The sequence below is a fragment of the Poecilia reticulata genome, linkage group LG6 (assembly GCF_000633615.1).
Source record: "Poecilia reticulata strain Guanapo linkage group LG6, Guppy_female_1.0+MT, whole genome shotgun sequence".
Taxonomy (NCBI): Eukaryota; Metazoa; Chordata; class Actinopteri; order Cyprinodontiformes; family Poeciliidae; genus Poecilia; species Poecilia reticulata.
Genome location: NC_024336.1, coordinates 8,971,549 through 8,984,830, shown reverse-complemented (window position 1 = coordinate 8,984,830; position 13,282 = coordinate 8,971,549). Strand labels below are relative to the sequence as shown.

Here is a 13,282-nt window from a genome sequence, read left to right as displayed (position 1 = left end):
AGCGCTGACGATAACTCTGGCTGCCGGTTATCGTCAACATCGACATGTTGTTTACCTCTGCTGTAAACAACATGTCGATGTTTTTTCACGTGAGCTTACCAAAGACGCGTTCATCATTGATGTTCCTGATGCAGAACCAGAGGCCAGCAGGGAACGTACAGACCAGGATGTGGAGGTCGAAGAAGAACGAGACCCAGGTGGTGGGCTGATGCTCCGACACCGAGGCGATGATGGGAATGTGGATCTTAGCATAACTGTGAAGTAGAGACATCAGCAGCGGCCTTTAGAAGCTCTTCTTCCACTTTATCTCCCCCATGAATATTATTCTACAGACAGGAATGTCTTTAATCAGCAGGGCTGAGGTCAAGAATGTGAGAACTCACCCGGTGTCCCACAGGGAGTAGAACCGGCCGCTCCACGGAGCAATGTACCCTGGAGAGGAAACACATGCAATGTTTGAGCTAAACACACCAACATGAAAACACACTGCAGGGTGTGTGCCAGTGGTGTGACATGTATACAGTAGTTTATGTGCCCTGCATGGGAAGACTCACCGCCCAGGTGAACATCAACATGTTTGGCACTGCAGCATATGCAATGTGATCTACAAGTTGCATGTGATCACCATGACAACCTGTTCCATGTTTTCTAAAGATAACATGGAATGAAGACGGCGCCTCTGAGGTTAGGGGTACTGAAGCTTCGTCCCCGTCACTTGATGGTTCTGTTTGTAGCTGCATACTGCGTGTCTTTTTAAGTGAGAGGCTGTTTAAAAGGCCCTTGAACATAGGAAGTGGTTGATGCAGTGAAACGCTTCCAAACTCATTGTGTTTGTGTTGCTGACGGTGCAGGGTTGAGCGGTGTAATATGGCCATTCTTGCCACAGACCTCTGTGAGGACAGCTTTAATGATCTTTTCAATAAGAAAAGATCATCAAAAGCAAAACCTAAAACATTCCTGTGCAAATGTTGACAAGTACCAAATATCTGAAGCCTATAATTGATTTTTATGGGGTGTTTTTTTTTATTGCCATATCAGGCTGACATGACCTGTATTTGAGGTTCACAGTTTACAATGTAGATACGAAGCAGATCAGGTATAACGTTGAGCTTAAAGCCCAAACAAATGAAAAGATGAGCTGTCCAATCTCATTGATCTTTGCTCCAAAGAGCTGGGTGCCTATTTGCATCTGACACAGGGAATGAAATCTACTCTCTGGGCAAAACCGGGTCCATTTATATGTGACCTGATTATGTGGTTATTATTAATAACCACATAATCTGGAGTATTATTCTTTAATAAAATAATATATATAAATAAACATCTATATATATATATATATATATATATATATATATATGCATTTATATTGTATGTATATGTATATTGTCATGTGTGATGATTCTTTAAAAATAATGTAATTATTAGATGTTAAATGCTTTCCTTATGAACAGAGCAAGCAATTAAGGCAAGACATGATAAGTTAAGAGGATCCTCCTCACTCGGTTCATAATAAATCAAGCAGATGGCTTAGAGCCAGTTTCTAAATGTGACTGATGTGTGTCAAACTTCTGGAAAAGTATTTACTCTCTCTATAAAACCTATCAAAAACACTTGTATTAATTTATTTGTTTATGGGTATTCTCATAGGTAAAATCTTTGATTTCTACACGTATGTGTGAGTTGGAAAACAGGACAAATACAAAACCTAAATTTATGCACATTTATTGACTTACATTCACAAATTTAGATATCTACAAATGGAATTTTAATTGACAGTAGTCTTACATCATACATAACTCATTGCGTTTCCATAGCAACTAAAACAAACAGAAACATGACACATGGTTGTTTGACATCATCATGTCATCGGTGTTCTCATCGATGATGTCATAAAGGTTCAAAAGATTATTATTATAATTTGGAATACAAGAATCCTCAGTTGGCTTTTCAACTTCGTTGGCGGTAGAACACTTCGAGAGAGACGATTTCAAAAAGTGATTTTAGAAAGTATTTCCAGTTCATTAAAAATGATTCTTACGATCGGTTGGGGCCTTGGCCATCTCGTGACGAAGGGAGTTGAAAAACTCCTGGGATATAAGACTAAGACATTCCAGATGCGAGCCCTTCTGACAAACGTTTTAAATACTTTGGTTTTGAGGATGTCGTCGAAGAAAACTCAAACCACAGAGATGATTCAGCACAAGACGAAGAACGTTTAGTGGAAAGCAAAGACTACAATAGATGGAAATACTCTGGTTTTGAGGAGATTATGCCGGAAGACAAAGAAACTTTCTCTGAAGTTGAGAAAATAAGCATCGAGGAGGATTTGACATCTGAGGACACTCCTGATTTGGAAAGTGTTAATGAAATCAAAACAGAGTCTCACTTGGAAGCTTGCGCTGGAGATACTGAAAACACTTCTGAAGACTTTAATGCTTTTGAAAATGTTGATGTTCCTCATGAACACGTGGACCTGGCTGTCACAGGACAGAGGGGAAAGTCTGATGAATTTTGAAATAATCTTTATTGATTCAACGGAGGAAGAGTCTTCAGTTGATGAAAACTAAGGATGAAATTCAAAATTCCACAGACAGTTTTGAGACCATGGATGCTGCAAACGATGTTTCCTCTAAGGAAGGAAGGAGATGCTGGGACTGCTGAGTCACATTTTGATAAAACCTCAGAATATTCTTCATCAGAAGAAAGGTTTTCTGATGAAGAAAGCTCAGACAATGAAACCCAAAATGATCCTGACCATATTTACAGCATGGATGCTGAAGAACTGGATGCGTCCTCTAAGAATGAGGACGGTCGTTCGGTAAGCGCAAATGCTGGAAATATGTGGGAACATTTTGGAGAAGTGTATGAGATTTCTTCGTCAGAGGAATCTTCTTCAGAAGAAAACTCTGAAGATGGAAATCAAAATTCCACAGACCGTTTTGAGATCATGGACGCTACAAACGTTGTTTATTTTAACAAAGGAGATGCTAGGACTGCCGAGTCACATTTTGATGAACTCTCAGAGTATTCTTCATCAGAAGAATGGTTTTCTGACTAAGAAAGCTCAGACAATGACTCTCAAAATGATAATGACCATATTTACAGCATGGATGCTGAAGAACTGGATGCGTCCTCTAAGGATGAGGACGGTCGTTCTGGAAGCTCAAATGCTGGAAATATGTGGGAACATTTTGGAGAAGTGTATGAGTTTTCTTCGTCAGAGGAATCTTCAGAAGAAGAAGAAAACTCTGAAGATGGAAATCAAATTGACAGATGATTTCATCCAGATGGATGTAAATCTTGACCCAGCTATGTACTTCTGCAAATTATCCAACTCATTTTTTAATTGTTGGATGAATGCCACCATGAACTTGACTGTTGTCAGAAGGTTTGTGGCTCAGTTTTCTGATCTTTTTGCTGAGACACCATTGTTTGCAATGTTCTTCTTTGAAGCAATCCACCATCCAGGTCGAGACTTTACTCCACACAAAGTGTTTGCAGTTCAGAATGAACTCCTTGAAACTCTGCAGATCAGGGATGTAAAACATCAGGACAGATGTTTTACATGTTGCACTATCTGGCCCAGTCTGGCACCACCACAGACTGTAAACAGCTGACTGTTGTGAACGATGCCAGAAGTGTTCACAAATTATCCATACCCTTGGTCCTGTCATTCCTCTTCCAAAGGAACAACAAGATGACACAACATGTACTCTTCTAGGGAGATACTGAAGAGCCGATTGGCCGCATGGAACCATGAAGACGCAGAGATGGAGGGTGGGTGCGCTGGCAGGAGGACATGGAGCGATCGGCAGATGGATCATCAGCACCCGGAGACGCACAGGTAAGTGTTCAGGCACTGAGGAGCAGCTCATATTATATATATATATATATATATATATATATATATGTATATATACACACTGCTCAAAAAAATAAAGGGAACACTTAACACAATATCACTCCAAGTAAATCAAACTTCTGTGAAACCAAACTGTCCACTTAGGAAGCAACACTGATTGACAATAAATTTCCCCTGCTGTTGTGCAAATGGAATAGGCAACAGATGGAAATTATTGGCAATTAGCAAGACACACTCAATAAAGGAGTGGTTCTGCAGGTGGGGACCACAGACCACTTCTCAGTACATGCTGTCTGGCTGATGTTTTGGTCAGTTTTGAATGTTGGTGGTGCTTTCACACTCGTGGTAGCATGAGACGGACTCTACAACCCACACAAGTGGCTCAGGTAGTGCAGCTCATCCAGGATGGCACATCAATGCGAGCTGTGGCAAGAAGGTTTGCTGTGTCGTAGTGTCCAGAGGCTGGAGGCGCTACCAGGAGACAGGCCAGTACACCAGGAGACGTGGAGGAGGCTGTAGGAGCGCAACAACCCAGCAGCAGGACCGCTACCTCTGCCTTTGTGCAAGAAGGAACAGGAGGAGCACTGCCAGAGCCCTGCAAAATGACCTTCAGCAGGCCACAAATGTGCATGTGTCTGCACAAACGGTTAGAAACCGACTCCATGAGGATGGTATGAGGGCCCGACGTCCACAGATAGGGGTTGTGCTCACAGCCCAACACCATGCAGGACGCTTGGCATTTGCCAGAGAACACCAGGATTGGCAAATTCGCCACTGGCTCCTTGTGCTCTTCACAGATGAAAGCAGGTTCACACTGAGCACATGTGACAGACGTGACAGAGTATGGAGACGCCGTGGAGAGTGGTCTGCTGCCTGCAACATCCTTCGGCATGACCGGTTTAGCAGTGGGTCAGTAATGGTGTGGGGTGGCATTTCTTTGGAGGGCCGCACAGCCCTCCATGTGCTCACCAGAGGTAACCTGACTGCCATTAGGTACAGAGATGAGATCCTCAAACCCCTTGTGAGACCATACGCTGGTGCGGTTGGCCCTGGGTTCCTCCTAATGCAGGACAATGCTAGACCTCATGTGGCTGGAGTGTGTCAGCADTTCCTGCAAGATGAAGGCATTGAAGCTATGGACTGGCCCGCCCGTTCCCCAGACCTGAATCCRATTGAGCACATCTGGGACATCATGTCTCGCTCCATCCACCAACGTCACGTTGCACCRCAGACTGTCCAGGAGTTGGCAGATGCTTTAGTCCAGGTCTGGGAGGAGATCCCTCAGGAGACCATCCGACATCTCATCAGGAGCATGGCCAGGCGTTGTAGGAAGGTCATACAGGCACGTGGAGGCCACACACAATACTGAGCCTCATTTTGACTTGTTTTAAGGACATTACATTAAAGTTGGATCAGCCTGTAGTGTGTTTTTTCACTTTAATTTTGTGTGTGGCTCCAAATCCAGGCCTCCATTGGTTAATAAATTTGATTTCCATTGATGATTTTTGTGTGATTTTGTCGTCAGCACTTTCAACTTTGTACAGAACAAAGTATTCAATGAAAGTATTTCATTCATTCGGATCTAGGATGTGTTATTTGAGTGTTCCCTTTACATTTTTGAGCAGTGTACATATAATGTCAGTAAATATCAGTTATTGGCCATGACTGCAGTATTAACATTGGTCCAAATTTTAATTTGCTCATATCTGAGATTCCATCAGCTGCATACTACACATATGAGCCACTGCTTCAGAATGTACATAATGATAATTTATTCATATAGTGGATGTTGACCAAAGTGCTGTATAATTAGTTACAATAATGATAATAAGAACAAGAAAAAAATTTATAAAAGACAGGTAAAAATATAAACACAAATATACACAATAAATACCATAAAATAAACTTTTACTTCTAAAATCCCAAGCTACACTGTGCAGACGCTTTGCCTGGACTGTTAAAGATTGATGTTCTCTGCATGTCAAATGTTTGAAGTGTGATGAACACCCCAAGTGGTCAAATTTCCTAATAATTTGACCACTTGGTGGCACCCAGACACTTTATAAAGTATTCAATTTTCTCTTCAACAGCCACACTCTTAAACTAGTTTAAAGTTTACTGGATAAATATAGTTGTGTTACATTAGTTGATCAACTAATCAGTTGATCACTCAGAACCATTTTGGTTTGAGCACAGGCTCTATGCCAACACACCATCTGTGTGTTTCCTTCTTTGCTGAGCCAAGTCTTTGCCACCTGCTGCTAAATAATGCATGTGATACTTTATTTCTTAAATTCATCATTTCTAGATCCCATAAATCAAATACTTGTACTACCAATGACAGGGTAGAGGGCTGAATAATAAGGATGATTATGTTTTATCTGAACAGAAATAGCTGCTAATTGTTTGAGCAAACTGCTTTGGTGCTGTAGCACCTGTGTAGTTATGGTTCTGATTAGCAGTTTGTCATAACTCAATGATTTGTGCAGAAACAATAAAAACAGCATACATTTTTAAACACAGATTAGATTTTAGATTTGATTTAGCAAGAAGAAGTCGTAAAAGTAGGGGGAACAAAACAAAGCATCATATTTGTGTTGTATATCTGAAGCTGCCCTTCTCTCCAAGGGGTTTATTATTTTGTTTACGTCATTACCATAAATGTGTTAAGAATGAGAACAGGCTCCGCATGGAACAGAAAGTATTTTAACAGCACTTTGCCAGCTAAGAAGAGAAGCGGCTGGCAGAGTGTTCATCTCGTTTTGTTGTTCCTGAGCTTTTAGAACTGAGTGATTTGGCTGTAGTGAGCTCGTTGTGCCTGAGTTACCAGCTGAAAAAGCAGACCCATTATCACTGACAGGGTAAAAGCCCCATCATGGCAATTGCTATCAAAACAACCTTTGCTCGCTAATTCCAGAGTTGTTCCCTCGCAGCACGACTCTGCGGCATGAACAGGAATGGACTAACGTGCTCATTCAGCTCCGCATTAGCTTTTGCCAGACGATTAGCTTCATCGTCCAAACTAAACACAACGGTAGCCATTTAATCTCAGGTTTTCAGGGTGATCTCATAGAACCCCTTTAACAAAACACTAAAATGAGTAGCTGTAGCTGATTGTACTACAGTAGGTTTGTTTTATTTTTCTAATTTATATCTAAAATGTATAAATTAAGTTGTACACCATGGATGTAAATATTTTCTCTTCCCTTTAAGCTGATTTGTTTGTTTGCCTCATGTTTGCCACCTCCATGAGGCAGGGCGGGTAGAAGTCATTACATCTCTGTTATGCCGCTGATTTGTCAAACAAGCTTAAGGCTGACCATCGACGGATGAGTTAGCTTAGCGGGTTGAGGGGGTGATGGTTTGTGCAACCAGCCAGCAACAGGATATATAGGTGCACATCTACAGGAATGCACACGTTGATAAAGTTTCATACTTTATGTCAGTCAATTCAGAAGTGAAAGTGAAACTCATATCTGGCGCCCCAAACCGTCCCTGACAGTGGGAGCTCCACTCTGGACTTAAGTAACATGGACTCTGGTCCTGCAGACTCTGGGATCTTAATTTTTGAAATGAAATGAAACCTTTCACCTGAAGAGAGGACTTTGGACCACTAAGCAACCGTCCAGTTCATTTTCTCTTTAGCCCAGGTAAAAGGGTTCAGGCGTTCTCTCTCTGGTTTGACACCAAGAACAGAACATTTGTAGCCCATGTGTAGGATTCATCTGGACGTAGCAGCTCTTTAATCCTCAGTCCGTTCCTTGTGAAGATCCACAAAATTTGTGAATGAATTCTGCTCATCAGTCCTGACAAGGCTGCAATTCTCCCTGTTCTGGTGCAGCTTTACACTTTTTCCTTGCTATGACTGTGCTTGGATGCGATACTCTGAATAACCAGCTTCTTTACTAGTCACCTTTTGTGGCTTCCTCTCCTTATGGGGGATGTCAATGACTGTTTTCACCCTTTAGAGGCTTTGGAAACCTCTGCAGGCATTTTCAAGTGAAAGTCTGGTTTGTTTGAGAAGGTGTGAATGCATAATCAAACTCTAACGCAGACCAAAAAAAAAAAATTTTAATAAAAAAATCTTACTCTGGTCCACCTACAACCCTACGTCTCATTTCGGTTGAAATAAACTCTGGTGCGGTTCAAATGTATATTTGAATGCCAAACTGACTGGAGACCACTCCAAAGGCAGGAAGTGGACTTTAGCGCAGGGGATTCTGGGAAAATGCAACCAAAACTAAAGCGTGAGTCTAGCTCTAGAGGGAGAAATGGTTCATGGTCTTTTGTCAAATACAAAAGCGAAATTCTACAACCACTAAAGTCTGATGCCACTCCATTATGTTTACGTTTTGTGAAAAAGGAAGTTGTGCTCATGTCTTTTTCAGAGATTTTCATGTCATTTCCTTCAGTGGTTCTTGGTGCCGTGTGAAAGAGAACCACAGCAGCTAAAAATAGAACTAATGTTGCAATTTTGGTCAGCAAGTCTACTGGCCTATCAGTTGTGAAAACAGCCTTAGGTATTGGAGTAATGGTGTGACACAATGATTCGTCTACCTTTTTGACAATATTCAAATTTTCTGAGACAATTAATTTGGGATTTTCATTTTTTGTAAGCCATAATCAAAAAGACAAGAAATGCAGGTGTGAAATATTTCACTTTATGTAAAGAATGTGCATAAAATGCGTTTCACTTTCTAAAATGAGTGACAAAAATGTATTGATCTTTTTTATGACATTCTAATTTTTTGAGACATACCTGTACAGGCGTAAACAAGACTCAGAAGTCATGATTAAGGTGAGATATGTCATTAATATTTTAAGCATAGTTTTTCTTGAAAATCTTGTGATCTATGAATGGTCAGAAGGATGGCAGAGAAGTCTCACTTCTGTTGGATTATGACAGAAATGTTTAGTGAGAGTCTAAAGCTGTGAATCTCATGGGCTACAAAGCACCAGCAGTAAAATATTTAACCTTCATTTGGACAGATTTTGTTTCTAGTGTTAAGTAAAGCAAAAATATATATACATATATATTTTAAGCCCCACCAACCTGTGTACGTTAGGTAGATGACAGAAAGGAAAACCACCCCAGCAGCCAGAGAGACTCCCAGGAAGAAGAGTGTCTGGAACTCCTGCTTGGTCAGTCGATCCTTCAGATACTGCAGGAAGGCGTAGACCTGCAGCAGAACAAACACGCCTACAGGCAGAAGGGGCAAAACATTAGGAACACTGCAAAATTCCATCCAACATAATGACAAACGAGAACTCACATCCACTCAATCTGAACACGCTGTAGTTATTTATTACAAGATTCAAACTGTGATGTAATCTTCATTTAAAGTTCTAAAAATGTTTTATGAAACTATAATCTGACATGTGACACTAGGATTAACACTTATCAGCAGAGAAAGTTGTTTAAGTACAACTTCCTCTGTCACTCGCTGATTGGTCACGTACCTGCTGCTGCCATGTGTTCGCTTGTTCTGATTGGCTGAAAGCCCACGAAGGGGATCTGCATAGACAGGATCAGGCCTAAGATGTAGAAGGTGCTGTACGCTGCAGAGACAAGCACGTTAATGATTAAACCACCAGCACAGATACACCTATAGTAAATCAATAAATAAATACTATAAACTATAAACTGATGTTAGGTTTTATATAAAACATGAGTTGGTCACTCTCCGGTTCTCAAAATGATTTCAATATAACTGAGGTGAATAGGAAGAAATGACTGGGGGAAAAAAAGCTAAAATGGAGAAGCTGGTTGTGGTCCAATATGGCCGCTTTCATAGAATATTAAACATAAAAGGCAGCTAGGCGCTGCTGATCAAGCACACCTGGCTGACTGATCTTCATCCCACACTGGAGATAGTCCTGATTAATTATGTTAATAAAAGCTGTTGCTCTGGAGCAAACAGGAAGTACAGATTTAAAATGACAAAAGCAAATTAAATGGATAAGCAGTGCTTGCCAACAACTGACATGTTCCTATTGAATATTATCTCTGCTTCCCATCACATCATGTCAGCAACTGCCTTCAGTCAGAGGCCACTTCAGATTTGCTGCAAAACTGACTGCTACAGAGACACTTCCATCATCCACAGCAACTCTTTGAAGATGCATGCATAAGAAGTTACGACATTTCATTTCCCTTTGCGATAAATAAGGGATTTTCTGATTATGAAATTGAGTAAAATCATATTTCTACTTTTTCTGTACTCAATGAAAATCTAATTCAACTGATTTCCAGAGAGTGTAGAGCTCTAGACTTTGAGTTCATCCAGGCATAGTGGAAATATTTTCCTGAATACTCACCCTTTCAGTACTTTCTATGCTAGTTGAGTTGCTAAGCATGCAAAGCTAACCCAACAAACATTCAGTTAATGGTTTTAATACAAACAGAGAGGATGATTTATGCAGAGCTTCCGTCTCTGCTGCATCTCACCTATGTAGACTCTCTTACTGAAGCGCTGCATTAGCAGCAGGACAAACACGTGAAGAGGAATCAGGTTGATGATGAACACGTATCCGCCCCACGCCGACACCTGCCACACACAGAACAACATATTTACTTCATTCAGAGCATCGCCTGAGATATCAATAACAAACTGCTGGTTTTCACAAATCACCAATAGTCTATAAAAGATTTCATTTATGAAGGGAAAAGAGCCAAAAAAGAAAAAAAGAACCAGTGAAAAAGTTACAACCTCTATGTTAAATAATTAATTAGCCGTGATTAAGCTAATTTTTAGAAATCTGAGTTCAATTTTAATTTTCATATCCAGGCCTGATTACTGCCAGGCTCATCAGATCTGTATTGTCAAACAAATTTAGAGTAGAATTTATAATGTAGATTTTTATTTTGCCCAGTCTTTTTATTGCAGTTGGTTGGATGGGTAATGTATTGTGTAGTGTGATTCTACCTTTACTGCACAGAAGGATGCATCTTAGTGCCATACCTCTTCTTGCCACAAGAGGCATCACAAAAACAACTATATAGAAAAATTTGCCTCTCAAAAGAAAGTTTTCCATTAAAGCTTTCATGTTTATCACCGATTATCTGTCTCACATTATACCGTCAGACATGGTGGAAGTTGTAATATATAAAAAATATTTTTTATATATTTACATACAAGTTACATACTGCAGATTCAACTTTCCAGGGAAGAACAAGTGATACCAAAATAACCATCCTAAAAAAAAAACTTTCCTTGCTTGGCTTTCAGGGCTTCACATAGACTATGAGAAAGATGATGACAGTCACTCCAGAGTGACTGTTCTGGAGTGTCAATATGACTGGTTCATAGTTTCATTCCAGGTTTGTGTTTTGAAGCTCACATTCATCAACTCTCAGAATCACTGGGGATTTCTGGTGCTTTAAAAAAGCACAAGTGACGCTTTGATCCACTCCCTAACAGGGCCATGCTGTTAGCCATTCATCCCTTCCTGCCTGGTCCTGGTCAGCGTCACGAGTCATGTCAAGTGAATGGTGTGGAAATGAACTCTAATTTGCAATTTTATATTGAATTTATATTGAATTACATTCAAGAAATACATTCTTGAATATGAACTGAGCCTTTTTTTTGTTTGTTTTTACAAGATCATGGATTATTAATACTTTAATAATTATTTTGGTATTTAATGAGGCAGTGTAAATGTTTTGTTGTGATTAAAGACAGAATCAGAAAATCTGAGCACTGTTATCACAATGAAAGTGCAAATAGCTCATTTACGGTCATGAAAACAAAAAATAAATAAAACTAGAAGCATTTGTGTGCGAGTCCTCACCATGTAGAAGTAGGACAGGCAGCAGCCAATGGCCCAGAAGACAGATCCAGTTTTGACTGACTTTACCTGCAGTGCACAAATGAGAGCATTAACACACACTCACTCACACACATGCACATGAAAAGCTTCCATTAGCCTGAGCTACTCCATGCTTTAGGACTTTGTTCTGTTGCAGCATGTCCAACTCGTTGGCTCTGACTGAATTATTCATCATGTTTCTCCTTTTTTTTTAATGACTGATACAAAGCGAGGCGCCATGTCCTGCACATTTTCCCCCTGCAGCGGCTAATGAGGCCATAACAGGGCTAACGAGGCCTGACTAAGTGACTCAGGTTAGAGCTGCTGCTGGAATGATGGAGGAGGTGAGGTTAAAAAGTACAGAAAGAGTAAATGAGGAAGGTGAAGATTATTGGAGTCAACTTCACCATGGTAACACAATAGAATCCAGTTTTTACTCCATTTTAGCCCAATTTAATTGGAACTGAACAGATTGGAAATGGAAATGTGCCAATTCCAGCTTCTTGGAAGACGATGCCAAGAGGAAATATAAGTGGAAATGTAAACTTCTAAGTGGAGTTTTAAGTCATAGTAATAATAGAAATTGCTTGGGCGTACCCAGAGGTAGTACGTGAACTGCAGGGCAAAGATGGCGATGCCCTCGTTGTCGAAGGAGCCGGCCACGGAGCGGGAGATGTAGCCTGGGACGATGGCGATGAAGCAGGCCGCCAGTAGCCCCGCCCCCTGGTTCCACAGCTCCCTCGTCAAGAGGAAGGTGGAGATGGAGGTCAAGCCGCTGAACACGGGCGCCAGGAAAACACACACGTCCCGGATGTGGACGGTGAGATGGAGCAGGTTCAGCACATAGTGGATGAGGCCCGCAGTCACCATGAGGCCCGGGTACACCTGGGAGCAGACGGACGGAAAATCACTCCACTTAGAGAACAAAAAGGCTCTTTAAGACCATTATGCAGGAAATGCAAGACCTGTACCATGACAGAAATATACAAAAGAAAATTTCATATTTTATATTGTAGTAATGTTGAGCCTTTTTGCACAGAATGCATGTAGCATCCTTTGGGTTGGCAACAGAACTGAGACAATGGCAAAGACAAACATCGTCCAGCACCAATCATAAATTTACACATCCTCATGATAAATGTGAGGAAAAAAAAGCTACCCAGCTATCTAGCTAGGGTATATTAGCAACTAGCTAGCAGTAGCCTGAACTACCTCAAGTCACAGAACAGAATGAAGTCTAAGCTACATGCAAGTAAACTACATAGAACATGAGATTGAATGATCCTGCCATGACAAAATGTAAGGCCTATCATCAACATTTTTAAGGCCACCTAACATTTTTTTAAATTAATTTAAGACTTTTCAAGGATTCGCAGAAACCTGGTGTAATACAGTTTTTGCTTTTCTCTCTGCCTCTGATGAAACAAATGTAGTGGTGAAGTTGTTTTATCAGCTAATGGTGGAGAACTGAGAAACAGGAGCAATACAGAAGAGGAGAAAACTTACAGGGTAGTAGCTTAGCTGAATCAGACCAGCATACTATAATATCATAGATTACCCATGATATCATAGATTACTAGTTGAGACATATGCAGAGAATAAAAAGAA

The 13,282-nt window shown here is 40.6% G+C and overlaps 1 protein-coding gene across 1 annotated transcript in view; it reads right to left on the bottom strand.

Annotated features, from left to right (window-relative positions):
* Positions 1-13,282, bottom strand: part of LOC103465888 (dolichyl-diphosphooligosaccharide--protein glycosyltransferase subunit STT3B-like) — a 34,362-nt gene that overhangs the window by 4,881 nt on the left and 16,199 nt on the right. Inside the window, exons 3-9 of the mRNA XM_008411089.2 lie at positions 12,272-12,559; positions 11,657-11,722; positions 10,314-10,413; positions 9,326-9,424; positions 8,919-9,065; positions 384-432; positions 100-254 (exon numbers count right to left, since the gene is read on the bottom strand). Coding sequence (XP_008409311.1) covers positions 100-254; positions 384-432; positions 8,919-9,065; positions 9,326-9,424; positions 10,314-10,413; positions 11,657-11,722; positions 12,272-12,559 — 904 coding nt within the window. The remainder of the gene's footprint in view (positions 1-99; positions 255-383; positions 433-8,918; positions 9,066-9,325; positions 9,425-10,313; positions 10,414-11,656; positions 11,723-12,271; positions 12,560-13,282) is intronic.